At 61.8% G+C, this 16,276-nt stretch overlaps 1 protein-coding gene across 2 annotated transcripts in view; it reads right to left on the minus strand.

The window, feature by feature from the left end:
• The window catches only part of SLC9A3 (solute carrier family 9 member A3), a 40,752-nt gene extending 30,810 nt beyond the window's left edge, over positions 1-9,942 (minus strand). For both annotated transcript variants that reach the window (XM_068535095.1, XM_068535094.1), the window contains exon 1: positions 9,729-9,942. In XM_068535095.1, the coding sequence (XP_068391196.1) occupies positions 9,729-9,942 (214 nt within the window). The remainder of the gene's footprint in view (positions 1-9,728) is intronic.
• Between the last annotated feature and the right edge of the window lie 6,334 nt (positions 9,943-16,276).

Below are 16,276 nucleotides of genomic sequence, written 5' to 3' on the forward strand. Positions count from 1 at the left end.
AGGCCGTGGGCAGGGCTCGGGGCTGAGGGCGCCCTTGCCATCGGAACGTTCCTGGTTCTAGCAAGTTAATGAGTAAAGGGTTTTGACAACAGATGCCGCATTCTCCATCCAGGGCCTTCTCAGAAGCTTAAAACTGCCCTCCTTTTGTAGTGTGTCCCCAGGAAGGTAGGCTGTATGGGGTTGGGGGGGAATGAGGGGGAGAGGGCTGGGCCCTCACAGCCTGCACGTGGGTGTGTGCCCACAGGCCCCACCTCACACACTCACCCCTGAGCCCTGCTCTGTTCACTAATTATATTGCTAAATGGCGGTCACGTGATCCCCCCTCCCAAATCCTAGCAACACTGCACTGGAGACCCCAGCACCGAAAGGGTCACCTAACAGCCGGGGTTTGAGGTGCACCTGTGTGGGGCCAACACCAGGTCACAGAGAGGTCACTCCTCACACTCCTGGCCAGCTCCGTGCAACACCCTCTCCAGCTGGGAACTCACTGGGTAAAAGCCAGCACCTTGCTGAGTCCACAGAATCATTCCCACCCCAGGACAGGTGGGAACTGGGAGGCTGCAGGCAACAGGTGTGTGGGGGGCAGGACTGCCCAGTCCCCTCCTTACCCGGCATTAAAGGACCCTGGCCCCTGCCCTTGCTGGTGCCACGAGGTCCTGGCTCCCACCGTCCACCTCAGACTTAGTGTCTGTAGTTATTGTGTGACTGTCTTGGCATTTTCGTTTTCATCCAACTATTGTTCGTTGACCTCTTATTAAGGCCGGGTGCTGTGCAGGGTAACTACAGTGTTCACAGAATGTCCACCCGGCACCTTCTAAGCACCTGTTTAAGTCTGCACCCGAGGGAGATGCTGAACCTGGCCGTGTCCCTGCTGAGGAGGCTGAGGGGTCAGAGGGGACAGCAGCTTGCCCACAGCAAGGCCATCACAAGTCCTCTTAGACGCAGTGGCAGGCCAGGCAGACGCCAGGGTGTGGGGGGCCCTGGGGCGTCCTCAGATCCTGTGAGGTTGCAGGCAGCCTCCAGGAGCCCAGCCGGGCGGCGCCTGCTCAGGACAGCGACCGTCTGCTTCCGCCTGCTGCCCGCCCAGGAGACCCACAGGCTTGGGCCTGGCCCCTGCCTCACCCCAGAAGCTCTGATTCGAGATGTTGGGGCCGACGACCCCCAGGGGACTGAACCGGACTGAGAACCGGGGATCTCGCCAGGCTTCCCAGAAGCTGATGAGAGTCTGAGGCCGGCGACACGCCCACCCCAGGCTACAAGGCAGCCGGTCTCCGTCCGGATTGTCAACTGAAGGAGGAGAAGGAAGGTTTCGCTGCCTCAGGAGGCGGAAGGGTTAGGTTTGGGGTTAGCAGTCACATGTGGAGGTGCTCTGGCACGTTCTGCTCGGTTACTGAGTTACTGCTGGTGCTGCCTGGGGGCGACGCTGCCTTCCGGAGAGCCTGGCCTCCGAACGGGCCTGTGCAAAGTAGCGGGAGGGAGGCTGCACCCCTCCCACCCCCGCCCCCAGGCAGCGCTGAGGAGGCCTGCTCTGGGGCCCTGCCCTGGGGGTGCCTGGCGGCTTCTCCAGCAGAAAGGCCTCTGTGACCCCAGGATACAGCTCTCAGGGGGCCAAGGCTCTTCCCAGCCGCGCCCCTGGGAGCCCGGCTTCTCCTGCTGGAGTGGGGCCCGGGAGCCTCCTCACGGCCCCGTGCGCCCCCGCTGACTGTGTGGGGTGAGGACGATGTGAACACTCGCCAGAGCCCCAGGCCTGTCTCACCCACTCCTCACAGACCCTGGTAGGGAGAGTGTGACCCAGAGGCACATGAGGGGACCTCAGGTCCCCAGCATCCACGGCCACTTGGGGACTAGATCTTAGTGCCACGGGTGAAACCCTCAACCCACGGGCACCAGCACACGCACACAGGCGCGAGGGCCTCCCGGGCGGCCCTGCCTCGGTGGGTCCACACCGAGCAGCAGGCAGGGGGGCACCGCACCGGCACCCAGCAGGTGGGGGCCACGTGCCAAGGGAAGCAGGCTGGGAGGCTGCAGGCCCGTGTTCGCTGTGCCCCAACGTCTAGGGCCCGCTAAACCTGAGCAGAAACAGAGCCCTGCGAGCTGGCGGTTTCCACCCTTTGTGTGATTCCAAGAGCTGTGAGAAGCAGCCATTTCCAGCTTTCGCATTCGGCCTTTCCCAGCTGAGAACTCAAAACCAGTTGGACTTTGGCAAGAGAGCTCCGCAGGTGGTGAACTCATCGCAGTCTTCCTGATGTACCCAGGAGGAAACGGGGCCTGACCCTCCCCCTCCAGCCTGCGGCCTCCTCCGCGAGCACCGGGTGGGCCCTGGAGGACCCCGGTCTGCCCCCGGCCCCAGAGGCTGGAGGTCCAGGCTCACAGGACGCCCTCCCGAGCCGACACCTGGCCACCCCGCCAGGGCCACATCTGTGCCGGAAGCAGAGGGTTCAACCGGGGGCCTGTGATGACTCAGCTCAACACCCCCCCAAGTCCACACCCTCCAGCCTGTCCCACATCTCCACCGTCCGGCCCTGACCACCCCCCACCGTGGCTCCGGTGGCCCTGACACCTTCCCCACCCGCCAGCGCTGGGGCCCCGTGGCTGGCATCTCCGCCTGGACCACCTCCCCCAGCCCCTCTTGCTCTGCCGGCCCCTCCCTTTGCGGCCCATCTCGACTGCCCCCCAGGGGGGAAGCCGGCACCCTGGCCATCACCTGACCCCTCAGCCTGGACTCTGAACCCTTGTGTCCAGCAAACCCTGGGGCCTCTCCATTCATTCTAGAACCGATGTGTGAACACTCAGGTCACAGATGTGGGCCTGAGATGCAGCCAGCTCCAAGGAAAGACCCCATGACCTCAAGATGCCGCCCGGGGCCTTGCAGTGGGACCTCAGCCCCAGCCCTACAGGCGGCTCAGGCCTGGCAGAGCCGGGGTCCCGGCAGAGGCGAGGCGGCACCAGGCCCCTCCCTGTCCTGGGACACTGGAGGCGCAGAGGCCGGAGCGACACTGCCTGGCTGGGCCCTCAGTGCTCAGACACCTCGTTCGGAGTCTCCGGAAGGCAGACCTGGATCTCCCTTCCGATCCTCGAGCAGGTACGCACTGTTTTTCCGGCTTGTCTGTTCTGAACACGCTTATGGGAAGAATCTTACAAAATCAGAGGGATTTTGCAAACATTACAAACCACCACGGGGCAGCTCAGCTCAGGGGGTGATGGGTCCGACCCACCCTCATCTCTCCCTTGGGGTCCTGTCCCTCCCGGAGGGGTCCAGGGTGCTCGGCCCAGAAGCCTCTGAGGCCCCACTTCGCTGGGACGCGTGTGGCCGGTGGACCCGCTGGCCCCTCACCTGCCACCCCTCTCCTGGGTGGCCTCCTCAGCTGCCCCGCAAACATGCCCCCATATGGCCACCTCAGGGCCTCTGCAGGGCCGTCTGGACCCTGGAAATGTCCCCCTAACCCTCAGGGCTCACTCCTCCCCACCTGCGCTATTCTCTTCTTTCCCTGTTCTGCCAGGACTTGACGCCATGCATCCCGCGGCCGGACTCGCCTGCTCCCCGGGGCGTGACACACCCCGAGGAGGTCTGGGTCTGTTTCATTGGAAGCCGTGTCCTCGTGGCCTGCAGCGGTGCCAGGCACGTGGCAGCATTAATGTTTGTAAGATGAATGTTAAACTAGCGCTCAGAGCTGTGGCTGCTAAAAATCAAGCATTTTGGCTGCACTAATAAAATAAATCAAACGTTGGAGCCCAGATGTCGTACTGTGCCGGGGATACTGCGCGGCTGGGGCCCGAGTCCAGGCTCCGCCCAGGGGGCCGGTGAGCCGGCGTGCAGGCGTCTGTCTGCGGCCCGCGAGTGGGGACCCGCGAGCCTGTTCTGCCCTGTCTTGCTCCAGAAGGCAGGACTGGGTGTGAACTGACCGAATCAGCTCGTCAGGGAGCTGCTTCAGGCCAGGCCTCGCGCGGGCGAGCTCTCCCCACCTCAGACCTACAGCCCGCGGTGCTCCAAGCTGATGCGGCCTTGCCCTCGGCGTGGGGCGGTCACCGGGTGTGCGTGTGTGGCAATTCCGGCCGAGAACCTGGCTGAGGAGCTTCGCGTCTCGAGGGTTTGCACGAAGCTCACACCGTCGTGGAGTGTCCATCCCTTCCCCCACTCACGCGCCTGCCCAGCTACCCGTCTAGCGGCCCGTCCGGCCGAGCACACACGTCTGCACACACACCTGCAGGAGCGCCGCCGGGGCAGGCCGGCCTCCAGGCACTGGGGACGCGCAGGAACGGACAGACGCAGCCCCCGCCTCTGCAGAGCTGACCTGGTTGAACCCAGACCCCAGTGCTGAGGGGGCGACCTCAAGACCCCAGTGGGCTGGAGGGTTCTGAGCTCAGAAGAGGAGGGGGCAGAGATGCTGGTGGGTGGGGCTCCTGGCCTGGCCGCAGGGGTGACGGGGGGGTAGCGTCTGGGCTTCAGCTAGAACCCAGGGAAGCCGGCAGGGCCACAGCCTCGCACCCACGGGGCCTTGCTGCTCCCGTGCCCGGCGCTCCTTGGGCCTCTGCCACCCCGCCAGTCCCCTGCCCATCCCCCCCCCCCCCACTAATAGTGTGCCTCCCTCATCCCCACCCGGCCCACAGGCCCCTGGAGCTCAACTCCCCGAGTCTGATGGGCTCTGTAGGCAGGGCTGGGCGGGGAGGGCCTCTGCAAGCACCTGGGTTCCGCCAGCACCCCTCTTCCCCCTGCCCTGGGCAGACAGAGAAGACAGACTTCACAGTATGAAGAAGGGATGGAGAAGGGGCAGGAGGCACTGAGCAAGGTCAGGAAGGAGGGCGGGGGCTGGCTGGGAGCAAAGGTGCAGGGGTGGGGTGGGCAGAAAGCCACCCCAGTGAAGCAGACATCACGCCAGGAAAGCACCCAGGCGCCTCCAAGGTTTCCTGGTGCAGGGGACGGGCCCCAGCTGTGCCCACCTCAGCCCAGGGAGGTCACCACCCACTCTGGGCTCCAGCGCAGAGAGGGCTGGAGGAGTCCCTTCTCAGAGGGAAGGCAGGAGGAGTGGAGGGAGCCCAGGACCACCAGCCCTGACCTGGTCCACTGCACACTGAGCCCCCTGCCCCACTCTGCCACACGCTCCTGGTAAAACTTGCTGTCAGAAGGGACTCGGACGCTGGGAAGAAATAAACGTGAGGCTGACCAGGCGCCGGACTGGGAGAGCCCAGCGGCAGGTGTCAGGGACCTTTGGGACTTGCAGTCTTGGGAACACTGCCGTGATTCTCTTGGATCCTCTTGCGGGAATTGGCTGGATGGGAAAATCCCTGGAGAGTTCCTTCTGCCAAGCAGGCAGGACTGGGGCTATCAGCACTTCCCAACCTTTGCCCCTCTTCCTCAGGATACTCCAGAGAGGTACCTTAGCTCCAAATGCAGTGGATTGTTTTACAGCCCGTGGCTAATTCTCCCACGGGCAGCTCCTGACAAATGAGACTTTACACTTTCAGCACAGAATGTCCCTCCCATAGAGACTCTTGGGAGAGGCCTTGGTTCCAAGACCTTGGATGATGGGTCTTGACTCCATCTGTCCTGCCAGGCTTGGGGTCCACTAGGGCCCACTGATTCGTCTGCTCCTGGGAGGATGGGGTCCACCGAGGACTCCCGCTGCTCACCCTGCCTTTTTAGGTCATCCTTGTTCTCCAGATCCTCTCATGCATTCTTTCGAGCGGTGTAAGGGAAATTCAGTGGGAACGGGGAGAAGAGCATGGTGGAGGGCGCCGGGGAGCCCACAGGAAAGAGGGACAGGGGTTGGGTGCAGCGATGGGGGTTCTGGTCTTAGGACCAGAGCGCACGAAGCGAAAACCACAAGCTTCCGGTGTCAACCCAAGGAGGTAAACATTGCCCACCACTCCCCGACAGCCTGGGAGCACAACCCAGGGCAGACACCCAGCACCCGAACTTCAGAGAAATCCACCGACGCGGCAGGTGCTCTGGACAGAAGCCATGGGTGTCCCAGCACCCGGGGGCTGTGCCCCTCCCCTGGCAAGGGCTGGGGCTGGACCAGAGGAGAAGCCACAGTGGAAGCGCTTTGCAAGTGACAGGAATCGGGGTCTAGGGGCCTGGAGAGCAGAGTCTGACCTGATAAGGCAGCTTCCGACAACGTCCGGCAGAACAGAGCGTGACCCCAAGGCTGAGCTCCAGCTGGAGCACAGGTGGGAAAAGGGACCCGCGTCTCCAGGAGCCAAGGTGCTGCAGTCTCGGAGGGGCAGAGCGGGTAAAGTGTGCAGATAGGGTCGCACGCGTGACCATAGAGGCCCTGGCTACTCCTCAGGGTGCCCGGGGGACCGTGTCCGGCTTCTGCTGGTTCGGAAGGGCACCCCCCGCCCCCGCCGGGGTCTCTTCCTCCACGACTGGGTGAAGAGGGAGGGGGGTGACCAAGCATTGAGCAGGACCACTTGCAAAACCCCAGGGGCCATGGGGGAGGGGCCGAGGGTCTCAGAGGGCCATGGCTGCTGGGCACGCCTGGGCCAGCGCCACCCACCGCAGCTGCTGCCTTCCCTGAATCCGGGGACCCATGGGCTCCGGGTTCTTCCCGAAGTGTTCCTGCCGGGGTGTGGGGGCAGCCCCCTCCCTCCTTGGGGCTGGGATCTGGGCGGGGGCCGCCCTCCTAGAGACAGAGGAGACGGAGAGGGAGAGGAGAAACAGCAGAGACGGCGAGTTCCGCCTGCCCCTCCGGCTCCCCAGCTCAGAAGCCAAGTCACCACTTCCAGCAGCTCCGGCCAGAAGTCAGCGGTGCCCTCAACCCACCGGCTCGGCGCCAGAGCACGACAAACGGGGTCTCCCTTGCGGCCTCCAGGAGCACCTACCCTGGTCACCCACCACCCCCAGGCTCTGTCTGCAGAAGCCGCCTGGGTCTCCACCCTCAGGTGGGCCCCACCCAGTGCTGCCACAGCTTCGCGATCCCGCACGGCCGAAGTGCGCCCACTGAGCCCACTAGGCGTTGGCCCCAGAGGGGGCCAGAGGAGATAGGACAGGATGACGGAGAGGGAGTCCAAGCGGGGCCAAGGCCCAGACTCATCCTGGTGGGAGCTGAGCGGCTGCAGACTCGAGGCGCCCCGCGGAGCACACGTCCCACGCGCGGCCCCGGCTTTCCCCACGCACCCAGGGGCAGACACCGCCCCACCCGCTGCAGGAGAGCCTTCAGCCTCGGCCCTGCAGGCTCAGCCGGGAGCTGCGCACCAGCTCCCGGCCTGGCTTCATCCCCTTCTGCGTTTCCTGACGATGCAACAGCAGGGAGGGACCCGGGCAGGCCCGAATGCACCCGCGAAGAGGGGCCTGGGGTCTCGGGGGTCTGAGCGCTCGGCAGCCACACCTGCTCCTCATCTCTGTCTGAGCTGCGGGGAGACGTCTGTGCAGAGACACCTGGTGCGCTAGAGGCGGGGGCCCCGGGCACCAGACGGATACTTGGAGGTGCTGGGCTGCGGCGGGGAGGCCTAGGGTGGGGCCCCGAGGTATATGGTGAAGGGGCAGCCGAGGGGCAACAGGGACAGGACAGGGCAGAAGGGGATGGGGGGGCGCCGCAGGGAAGGGCAAAGAGGCGGGGTCACGTGAAGCCCATGCTGGGCCGCCCGGAGGGCCTTGGGGACCTGGGCAGGGTCAGTGCAGTGGGTTCCAGAGGACAGGGGCGTGGCTGGGAGGGGGCTGGGCCTGGGGAGGGTCCCAGCTTACTTTCTGAGATGGGAGAACGGAGTCTCTCCGCTGCGCAGCCTGTTCACGGGCGAGACCCTCTGCCGTCACAGCAGGAGCCTCCAAATGCAGGACAGCGTGGGCAGCGTGGGGGCCAGGCCTGGCCCAGGGCAGGAGGGCACTCCCAGGCCAGCCAGGCCGGCCCCGTGGGTCTTCTCTCCGGGGTCCTCTTCATGTTCCCTTACAGCCCCCCACCGAGCCTCTACCCAAGCTGGCCCCCCTTCCCCCTCGGATGGGGCCAGCAGCCCCAGGGGAGGCGGAGCTACTGAAGTGGCGGCAGGAAAACACATTCTGGGCCCATCCTGCCCACGAGAGGCGGAGCTGGTGGGAGCAGCCCCCCCCCCCCCGCAAGAAGGTCCCCTCTGGAGGAGACGAGCGCTCAGGAGACCTCGGGGCAGGCTCTTCCTGGGTGAATAACAGACACTGGACCTCCAGGTGCAGGACCTGGGGCTGGGCTTGCACAGAAAGGACAGGGGGGCTCCAGGTCCCAGGTGGGGACCCCCGGAGTGTCACGGGTCCACCCTGCACATATCCTGACCGTGGTTTCACAGAAGAGAGAAGGGGGCTGAGGAGGAGTCCCCCGCTCTGCCCCAGAAACTGGTCAGCTCCCAGGGGAGCCTCAGGACGGGGTGCTGCTTCTAGAGCCCCAGGGTGAGGCTGGACCTGCCCCGTAAGTGACCAGCAGAAAGTGGCCAGTGTCGGCAAGTCCCCTGCGGCAGAGACGTCCAGAGGAGACACAGCACGTGAGACCCCATCTCGGTGCCGACATTTCACTGCTGACGTCACAACCCCCCACAAAAAAGCCAAGGAGTGGAGGGCAGCTTGGGCCCAGGAACTAAACAGACACCGGAGGAAAAAGGGGGAGGCAGAGGGGTCGGAGAGCTTTTAAAGAAACAGAACAAAACGAGAGACTTAAAGGGAGGTCGCTGGCACAGCAGGACACATGGCAGGCAGGGCTGAGGGAGAAACAAGCTGTAACCAGCCGCCAAGGAACACCAGGAACCCCCAAAGCCAGGTCCAAAGTCCTCTGACCGACTCTCCCCAGAGCCTGCCCCTCCTGGTCCTGCTGAGGAGGTCAGCAGCCCCCGGCCCCTCCCCATTCCAAAACCTCTGCTGTCCCATCCCTGTCCGGCTGTTCTGTGGCGAGGGGGGAGCCCTCAGACCCCCTCACAGGGTTTCCCCCGCTCCACCTACTAATTACGCCTGCCCTCACACCTCCGCCACCTCGGGGGAAGACCCTCCCTGGTGTTGATCAACACGTTGAAACTTTGGTCCTCAGAGGCTCTTAAGAAAGCTGACCTTCCTGTCACCTTGCCCGGGAGTTACCTGCAATTCCCACTTTGCTGGTTCAGTGGAGCAAGTCAGGAGAAGAGAAATCTGACAGACCAGGATTTTTAGAAGAGAAACACTGTCAGTGGAAAACTTGCTCCTATAAATAGGACTGTACTGGGTTTCATCTTGGTGACACCATTTTTCTTTCTGCACTGGGGACGGAGTGCTCCAGCGCTTGAAGGCAAGGACATTCCCTCTCTCCTGCACTAACAGCCCCGACAAGCCCGACGGACAGAAAACCTGCCTGCGGGAGCCCCAGCGCGGAGCAGTCCGCGACGTCTGCTGGCCTGGATGGGGCAGAGGGAGTCCCGACCGCGGAGACCCGGGGACCCGGGGACCCGGGGACTCAGGAGGCTGCGCCGCCCGGCCGGGACCGGGTAACCCTCGGCCATGAGCACTGCCACTCCGGGCCCGGCCAGGCTCGCAGTCCCCGAGCCTCGCCCTGAGCGACCCAGGGCCGAATCCCCGGGGCTGGCCGCGGCGCTCCCCAACGGGACCGCCGGGCAACCGGCCTTGGACGCGCCCCTTCCACAGGGAAGAGCCCGGACCCGGCGGAGCCCGTGAAGAAGGCGGCGCAGGCAGCCGGCTCTGTCGGCCGGGGGCGCAGGAAGGGGCCCGCAGACCCCGCGGGTGGGCGGAGGGGAAGTCGCGGCGGGGCCAGGAACCCGCGCCCAAGGAGCCCGAGCCGGCTTACCGATCTTGGCCAAGCTGGCCACGAGGATCCAGAGCGCGATGATGTACGGGTCCTGGACGTGGTGCCATTTGAAGGTGACCACCTGGAAGCCCTGGCTCTCCCCGTGCGCCCCGCCAGGCTTCTCCTCGACGCCCTGCGCCCGCGGCAGCTCGCCCAGCGCCAGCAGCACCAGCAGCAGCCCCCAACCGGGGCCCGGGGCCCCGCGCCCTGGCATCGCCGCCACCGCTCAGCGCCCTGCCCAGATGCTCAGGTCGCGAGAGACCTGCTGCGCCCTGCGGGACGTGCCGCGCCGGGGCCGCCGGACCAGCGGGGCCGGCGGGACTCGCGTTGGGCGGCGCGGAGCCGAGTGCGCTCTGGGTGAGGGCTGCTGTCCCGGTCCCCGCCAGCCAGGGTGGCCTTTAATCCGGCGCCCCCCTCCCTCCCCGGGGCGGAGCCTTCCCGCCCGCGCCGCGCGCACGAGAGCGCAGCCGGAGTCGCCTGCTCTCGGCCCGCCCGCCGGCGTGCGGCGCACGCCCGCCGGGCCGCCAGACCTCGCCTCCCACCGCCGCGCCCCGGGAACCTCATCTTCCACTCACGCCGGCCTGCCCCCTCCCCGCCCCGCGCGCTCTCCGTCCCGCCCTCTCTGGCGCCCGGGGCGGGAGGGCGCAGGCCCGGGCGACCGCCTCCCTTGGGGGCGGAGGGCAGCGCCGGGGTCCCTGCGGTCTCAACTGCCGGGTGTGGGCGTCGGTGCCTCGGGCGCCCCTTGGCTCCACTCCTGAGTTGCCTGGGGCCGCTGTGGGCACACTCACCCGGAGGCGCTCCTTGTCCCTAAAGGCGGGGGCCTGGGACTGCGCCGAACCCACTAGAAGCCTGCGGGTCAGAAGGGGTCAGGCCTTAAGGCCCCTGCTGTGTCTCCGCCTGGAGCCTGCATTTCCTGACAGGGTCAACAACTTGTCAGAAGCCAGCGCCTCCCCACGGCGCCTTGGTGGGGGAGAATCCAAGTCCCTCTGCCCTCCCCCATCCGGGGCTGCCCCTGCTCCTTTCATGAGGGGCCCCTCCCCTCCGACCTGGGAGCCCAGCACCCCCGCCCCCACAAGACCTCCAGCAAGGGGACTCCCGGCCCTTTCTCCCCAGGGCTTGGCCGGGGCTCCACGTCCAGGCCTCGACCTGCTCTTGCTTGTGCTCCCAGCTAGATGGCTCACCTGGGCCCTGGATGAGGCCAACACAGCGCTCATTTCCTCCCAGGCCCACACTGCAGCCTCAGTACCTACCGGGCATACCCTCTTCCGGCGTTTCTGCCCCAGGCCTAGGAGGCAGGCGCCCTGCTCCGATCCCCCGGCATACCTGTCCGCTGCACCTTCAGAACCCACACGAAACCTGGCCCCTGCTCAGCACCTGTGCCCACCACGCAGCTGCTCAGAGCCTCCCTCCCGCCCCCTTCACCTGCCCTGCCGGCCGCCTAGGGACCCTCCTACTTAGAGGAAAGGACTCTGCTCCCTCCCTGACCTCCTTGGCGACCCTTTCTGGGTCTCCTTCCCTGAGGTGTTGCCTTCTCCCACCACAGCTGATCGCATCTCACAGTTGTGACACGTGGGCTCCCTCCTCCAGGCTTCCGGCCAGGCCTGCCCTCCCCGTGGGAAGATCGTTCCACGAATGAGGGGCTCCACGAAGCCCGTGAGGCTCCTGGATGCCTCCCCAGTTCCTGACACACTGCCTGACCCACAGAGCACCCAGGAGACACTGTTTGGATGGACAGACAGATGGGTTGGTGGGCAGATGGGTGGGGACGTGGGCGGGTGCATCTTCTAGTATCTATGTCGGAGTCCCAGGAGACCTGAGCAGTATGACTGTTCCTCGGGTTTTCTCCCCGGTTTCTTGCTGATGGGAAGTGGCCACCAGTGGTGTAGTGGAGAGAGAGCGGGTTCAGATCCTGCTGCACTGGGCGGCTCGACTGGGTGGCTGAGCTCGGAGTTGGGGTGGGGGGGGAGCTGGGTGACCATTTGGGCAGATGCTGCCGAGGGGTCCAGTCCTCACTGGGTGTCCTTCGAGGACTTTCTGCTGTGAGGTAGCCCAGGGGTCCTCAGTAGGGCAGGAAGGTCAGCCTCAAGGGTTGCTGTCGGGGGTTAGACTGAGCTGAGCACAGGGTCTGGCACACGGCGCCCAGCACCAGGGGTGCGGCCCGGTGCAGTGGGCTGTGGTGGGCTCAGCCGTGCCCATGTTTCTGTCCGCAGCCCCATCCTCAGCCCCCTGTCCCGGAGACAGAGCCATCAGACACGCTTGGGGTACCTCTGGCCCAGCACACGCCCCTGTCCCTTTGTCAGGGCTCCTGAGCAAAGCCTTTCGGAAGAGTGGCCTCTGTGGAGACAGCGCCCTCACATCGCACAGGCCAGCCACATCCCCACCAGAACAGTGTGTGCTGCGCTGCCTGCCCAGTGACCCTCTGCTCATGTCACCCTCTGGGGTTTTCACCAAGAGCCCGTCCTGAGAACTCATGGCATTTCTCCTGCGTGGGAATGCTTCTGAGACCCAAGAAGCCGTTCAAAGGGCAGCAGAGCACAGCGTTACCCTGTGGACCCACGGATTCAGAAGGAATGTGATGCCATCGTTGGCCGCTGGACGGGGTGCTGCAGAGGTGACCACAGGATGCCCAAGGACAAGGGGACGGGAAGCGCAAAGCCCCTGCAGAGGCACGGGTGAGCAGCTGGGGCACCTCACACGGGAAGCAGAGCTCGGGTGAGAAGCGTGGCTGTTTGGCTGGATCTGTGGGCATCTGTAGGATGAAAGCATCTCCGGGGCAGATGGTCAAGAACGGTGCGGAGGCCAGCCTGCCCTGTGAGCCTAGTCAGCGTAGGGGTGTGGAATGTGCACTGTTCCTTCCCTTCTGACACCCACGCCCAGCTGCTGGCACCTCCCCTCGACCACTTCTCCACACTGTCACCCCCGTGGGCTGGGGCTGTGGGTGGGCGTGCAGCCTCCATGACCTCCTTGCTTCCACCTGGGGTGTGATTTTAGGCAGGGCTGCAGTGACTCCACTCCAAGGCTGCCAGCCACACCAGGACACACCTGCAAGGCCAAATGTACCCAGAGGGCGGTGTGCGTTTGGGCAGGGGGTTTGGCAGGGCGTGTTGGGAAGTGTCCTCAGGACCCTGAGAACTGCGCCACTCACAGTGGCCATCAGGCAGCCATGAGCCTCCCCTCTCTGCCCCCTGCCCCCACTCCCCTCCCCTCCCCCTTGGCCTGGATCACCTGTGGGTTTGCCTGCACACAGACGCTTGTGCTGCCAGAACACAGCACCACAGATGGGAGAGCTTAAACAACAGAGATCTATTTTGTCACAGAACTGGAGGCTGCCAGCCCCAGGTCAAGGCTTGACAGAGTCCTGGGTCTGGTGAGAGCCCCTTTCTGGCCGTCAGCTGCTGTGTCCTCTGTGGCCTTTCCTCGGAGTGCAGGCGGGAGGGGGGAGGGAGCTCTCTCTCTTTCTCTTCTTATAAGGCTTACTGATCCTATTGGATTATGGCCCCACCCTTATGACCTCATTTAACCCTAATTGCCTCCAAATACCATCACAGTGGACGGTCAGGGCTTCAACATAGGAATTTCAGGGGGGACACAGTTCAGTCCATAACACCCATGGAAAAGCCACAACCATACAACATAACCTAAAAAGTTAAAATAATGCAAGTAACCAGTCCAAACCCTGAACTGCAAAATTAAGAAAATAAAAATGAAAAACATCACATCTAGTCCATCATGGTAATTTTGGTTATGAATTTCATTCACGTGGTTGGTGAAAAACATCTTGTGAATAAAGAGGCAGAGGCTTATTGCTTTTGCTGACAACACACAGGCATGAGAGTCACGTTTTCATGTTTTATGTGGGAGGCTGCACACATGGCTTCATCACCGCTACCCAGTGGTCACTCCGGCTCCTCTGAAGGTTTCATTACCCAGGAACTCCTGCACTGCCTTATTCCCTCTGCTGAGCACCTACTGTGTGCCAGGGACTGTCCAGGCGACAGCCCCTCTGGGAGCTGTCCAAAATCACCATAATTGAATATTTATGTTCTCTTGTTTGATTGCTGGAATAAAATTGCATTTCTCGAACAAATTGTGAGTCCAGCTCCTCTGTAGTCTGTCTGTCAGGCTTTGAGGCCTCGGGCGAGCCTGGAGCCTTTGGCCCAAGGCCGAGCTTGCAGGGAAGGAGCCTTTGGACATTCAAGCAGGCGCTATCCTGTCCCCAGTGCCCCCAGGACAACCCCCTTGGGGTTGGACTCACACCCCCAGCACTGTCCCACTGCCGGGATGGCCAGGCCAGGGTCCAAGGTGGGGTCGAGGTCCTGGGAACTGTGGGCTGCGCCACAGGGTCTCGGCCCCCATGGGCCCCCCAGGGCGATGCACAGTCTGGACTTTGGGGGCTGGGCCGGCTGCAGACCCCGAACCTGACCAGGGGCCACGCCCGTTCTCCTCTCCCCACCCTCGAGGACACCGGAGACCCTCCCTGACTCCAGTGACCTGAAAGACCCCCAACCCCTCTCTCACTGACGCCACTCCCCTCCCAGCTGGTCCTCGCAGCCCTGACGCTGGGGACTCTTGGTGGGACCCCCACTCTCCGGGCCTGACCCCCCCTGCAGGGTCTCAGTGCCCCCTTTTCTGGAAGCAAGACCCCCATTATGGGAGGGACCCCTACCACAGATGCCCCTGACATCCCATGCCCTCCCCCGGCTGGGACTCCTCAGGGACCAGGCACCCGCTCCCTGAAAATGATCCTGGGACCCCAAACCGCAGACCACGCTCCTGGCGCTGAGACCCCACAAAAACACCTTGGGTGGGGGCATGCTTGGACCCCGTGCCTGGTGACTTGCCCTCCCAGCCTCCAGGCCAGCCCAGCGGCCGGGAAACCCTGCCTGCAGGACGCAGCTGGACCCTCCTAAGCCCTCGGCCCCCAGAACCAGCCTGTGACCATCATCTGACAGACTGGGGAGAAAGTGGGTGACCATCAACAGAGGCAGAAAGGGCCTTTGGTGAAATTGAAAATCCACTCAGGACAAGACAGACAAGAAGGAGAACTCTTAGCAATGCCCAAAAGGACTTGGACAAATTATTAGAACTAAGGAGAAGTGGGCAAGCAAGGCTGCTGGCTACAGAACCAGCTCCAGTTCTACATGCAGCAACAAACTCTTTAGAAAATGAAAGTTACTTTATTATTATTATTTTTTAAATTAATTAATTTATTTATTTTTGGCTGCATTGGGTCTTTGTTGCTGCGCGCGGGCCTTTCTCTAGTTGCGGCGAGCGGGGGCTACTCTTCGTTGCGGTGCGCGGGCTTCTCACTGCGGTGGCTTCTCTTGTTGTGGATCATGGACTCTAGAGCACAAGCTCAGTAGTTGTGGCTCTCAGGCTCTAGAGTGCAGGCTCAGCAGTTGTGGCGCACGGGCTTAGTTGCTCCACGGCATGTGGGATCTTCCCGGACCAGGGCTCGAACCCTTGTCCCCTGGGTTGGCAGGCAGATTCTTAACCACTGCACCACCAGGGAAGTCCAAAAGTTAATTTAAAAGTACTATTTACACAGCATCAAAAATACGAAATACCTAGGAAAAAAAATCTATCACGAGATGTGCAAGATGCTGTTGGAGAATTCTCCAGGGAAGCATCCGGGCCTGGACTTTTCTAGGTGGAAAAGATTTAAGTTATAGATTTAATTTCCTTAATAAATCTCAGAATATTCAGACTTTTTGTTTCTGTTTGTGTCCATTTTGGTAAATTGAATTTTCAAGGATTTTGCCCTTTTCATCAAAAATTTCATGTTTATTGACACAAAGTTCATCGTAGTGTTTTAAGATCCTTCTTGGGTCTGTAAGACTCTGCTGTGATGTTCTGCTTTCCATTCCTCATGTTGGTCATTTTTGTTTTCTTTCTTGTTAGGGATCAGTCCTACTGGAGGTTTATCAACATCATGAATCTTCTCATGGAACTGGATTCCGGTCCTGCTGACTTTATCGTAGTTCCGTCTTCTGTTTCATAGTTATCATTGTCTCTTTCCTTCTTTCTTTGTTTTTATTTGATATTCTTTTTCTAGCTTTTTGAACTGGAAGCTTAGGTCTTTGATTTTCAGTGTTTCTCCTTTTTCAATATGTGACTTTTTCAATAAAAAAGAAAAAACTATAAAGCTCCCTCTGATATTCCGGTGGATTTAATATGCTGCATGTTCTTATCAGTTCAAAATATTTTCCGATTTCCGTTGTAATATCTTCTTTGACATAAGTTACTTAGAAGTGTGTCGTTTATGGCAGTTGCTTAATTTCCAAATATTTGGGCGTGTTTCCTGTTATCTTTCTGTAGTTGAGATCTAATAGAATTCCACCATGACCAGAGAACGTACACAGTGTGATTTCAATCCTTCTACATTTGTTAAAACTTGCTTTATGATTTAGAATCTGGGCTATTTTGGTAAATATTCCATGCACCCTTGATAAGAGTGTACATTCTGCAGTTGAAGGATGTAGGGTTCTATTATTGATATTAGTCTGTTTAGTCAAATTGGTTAATTGTGTTGTTCAAATCTATATTGT

This window comes from Eschrichtius robustus, chromosome 2 (assembly GCF_028021215.1).
Source record: "Eschrichtius robustus isolate mEscRob2 chromosome 2, mEscRob2.pri, whole genome shotgun sequence".
Classification (NCBI taxonomy): domain Eukaryota; kingdom Metazoa; phylum Chordata; class Mammalia; order Artiodactyla; family Eschrichtiidae; genus Eschrichtius; species Eschrichtius robustus.